The 1,948-nt window shown below is 24.5% G+C and overlaps 1 protein-coding gene across 1 annotated transcript; it reads right to left on the bottom strand.

The window, feature by feature from the left end:
- LOC110268496 (GDSL esterase/lipase 7-like) lies at positions 229–917 on the bottom strand. Its single transcript, XM_021114708.1, has 2 exons — positions 652–917; positions 229–368 (listed from the first exon to the last, which is right to left on the bottom strand). Exons 1-2 carry the CDS (start codon positions 893–895, stop codon positions 229–231), a joined length of 384 nt encoding a protein of 127 aa, XP_020970367.1. The 5' UTR covers positions 896–917.

Below are 1,948 nucleotides of genomic sequence, written 5' to 3'. Positions count from 1 at the left end.
ATATTATTTATATATTTATGTATAAATATTTATATTATTTAATTTATTTTAAATATATTTTATATTTTAACATATATTTTATATTAGTAACTAATTTTAATATACACTTAACATAGTTAAATATAACTAATATAGAGTAAGAATGAAAAGAATTAACAAGCATGTGATTAAAATACGTAAAAATATATGGTCACAGATATAAAATCAAAATTAGAAGGAAGATCAGATTCAGTCGCATATACTTACAAGTATATTACCAGTCTCTGGCAGAATTCCACAAGAACCGGATGCATAATTGATTCCAGATAATGATATTCCACCTTTTAAGCTCAAGTATGGTGGAGGATATGGCAATCCAAGATATTCAGCTGATCATCATCATCAAAACAAAAACTCAAATTAAGAAAATAGAAACTCTTTATTTCCATTCTCTTTTTTTAAAAAAAATAATACGAATGTCCAAAATTTTTTATGAATAAAAAAATTAATTATCAAATTAGTAACCACATATTTGTGTGTATTTATTTATATGTTTGTTTAAAAAATAATCAGTCACCAGATAAAAAAATATTTCACAACAAAATAATAAAATAATTTGTCATTTTAATTTATCGGAAATTAATTTGTTTAATATTGTGCTAAAAAAAACACCTATAAAATCTGCAACAGTTCTTCCATTAGTGAATCTTCCGGTAGGACCAATAGCAAAATTAGAACCATAAGGCAAATAATTTGCTTTTGCAATAGTTGGGAGAAAATTGTTATTGCCACTATCCAATAAGGAGTCTCCAAATAAATACAATGCAGGTGCAAGGGGTACTATGCTACCGCATATTATTATTGGGGAAATTAAATACACAAAAATGAACAACAACAAGCTCATAATAATATTCATTATTTCTCATTGCAAAAAACAACTAGAATTTCCATGCATATATATATAGAGAGAAGCTAAGGAAAAGTGTGATGAAGAAAGAAACGTATATCTATATTATTATTTTGAACTATTATGCTACATGTATACTAAAATCAATTATTATTATAAAATATATATTAAAATATAAAATATATTTTAAAATAAATTAAAGGTCAAAGATTTATTTGTCTTTTTCTTAAATATAGAGAAAAAGATAAATAGATCCCTCACCTTTTACTCTACGAATATTTTTGTTTCTGACCATTAAAAAATATTTTTAAGTCCCTAACCTTCACAAAATTTGGATGAATCCGTCTCTGATTGAGGCATTTAGACGGAGGGATTAATCCGTCCAAGTTTTGTGAAGGTCAAGAACTTAAAAATAAATTTCAATGGTCAAAAATAAAAATGTCTGCGGAATAAAAGGTCAAAAACTTATTTATTTTTTCTCAATTATATATTTATACAAAAATATGTTATGATTAATTTTAAAGAACGATTTTAGTATACACGTAATATTTTTGTATATTGAATGGATTTAGACCAAGCACGTGGAAAATAAAGGGGGCCTCTCAACGGGGGATGCTCTTCTTATGATCGAATCATGAGCCATGGACAGATTAAATGCATATGTAAATGATCATATGCTCATATCTATATATATATACCAAACCACAAGATTTGGCACCGTTTAATACATTATTAGTAGTATGATGATTTTTTCTTTTAGAGTAATTATCAATTAATTTTTGGTGTTTTTAAAATTTGATACTCTCTAATACTTTAAATTTTAAAATATATAAAACAGTTATTAATAATTATTGTTATTAGACAATATAATCTTCATTTAATTTGATCTTTTAATCACTAACAATAACTATTGACGTAGAATACTAATTCACATATATGATCGTTAAGTATTAATGTGTGTGAACTGAATAAATTATTAGTCCTCAAGTGAAATATAAAATAGTCACTAATTAAAATTTTTAAAAATTTTAAAACAGTTATATTTTAGTAGATAATCAAGTT

This window comes from Arachis ipaensis, chromosome B10 (assembly GCF_000816755.2).
Source record: "Arachis ipaensis cultivar K30076 chromosome B10, Araip1.1, whole genome shotgun sequence".
Classification (NCBI taxonomy): Eukaryota; Viridiplantae; Streptophyta; class Magnoliopsida; order Fabales; family Fabaceae; genus Arachis; species Arachis ipaensis.
This window is presented reverse-complemented; position numbering and strand designations above follow the sequence as displayed.

Bases quoted from the DNA above. Each gene is read 5' to 3' on its own strand.
- LOC110268496 (XM_021114708.1), bottom strand. From the start codon at position 895: ATGAATATTATTATGAGCTTGTTGTTGTTCATTTTTGTGTATTTAATT. The intron at 369-651 runs GTGTTTTTTTTA...GATGATGATCAG, and splicing joins AACTGTTGCAGATTTTATAG to CTGAATATCTTGGATTGCCA.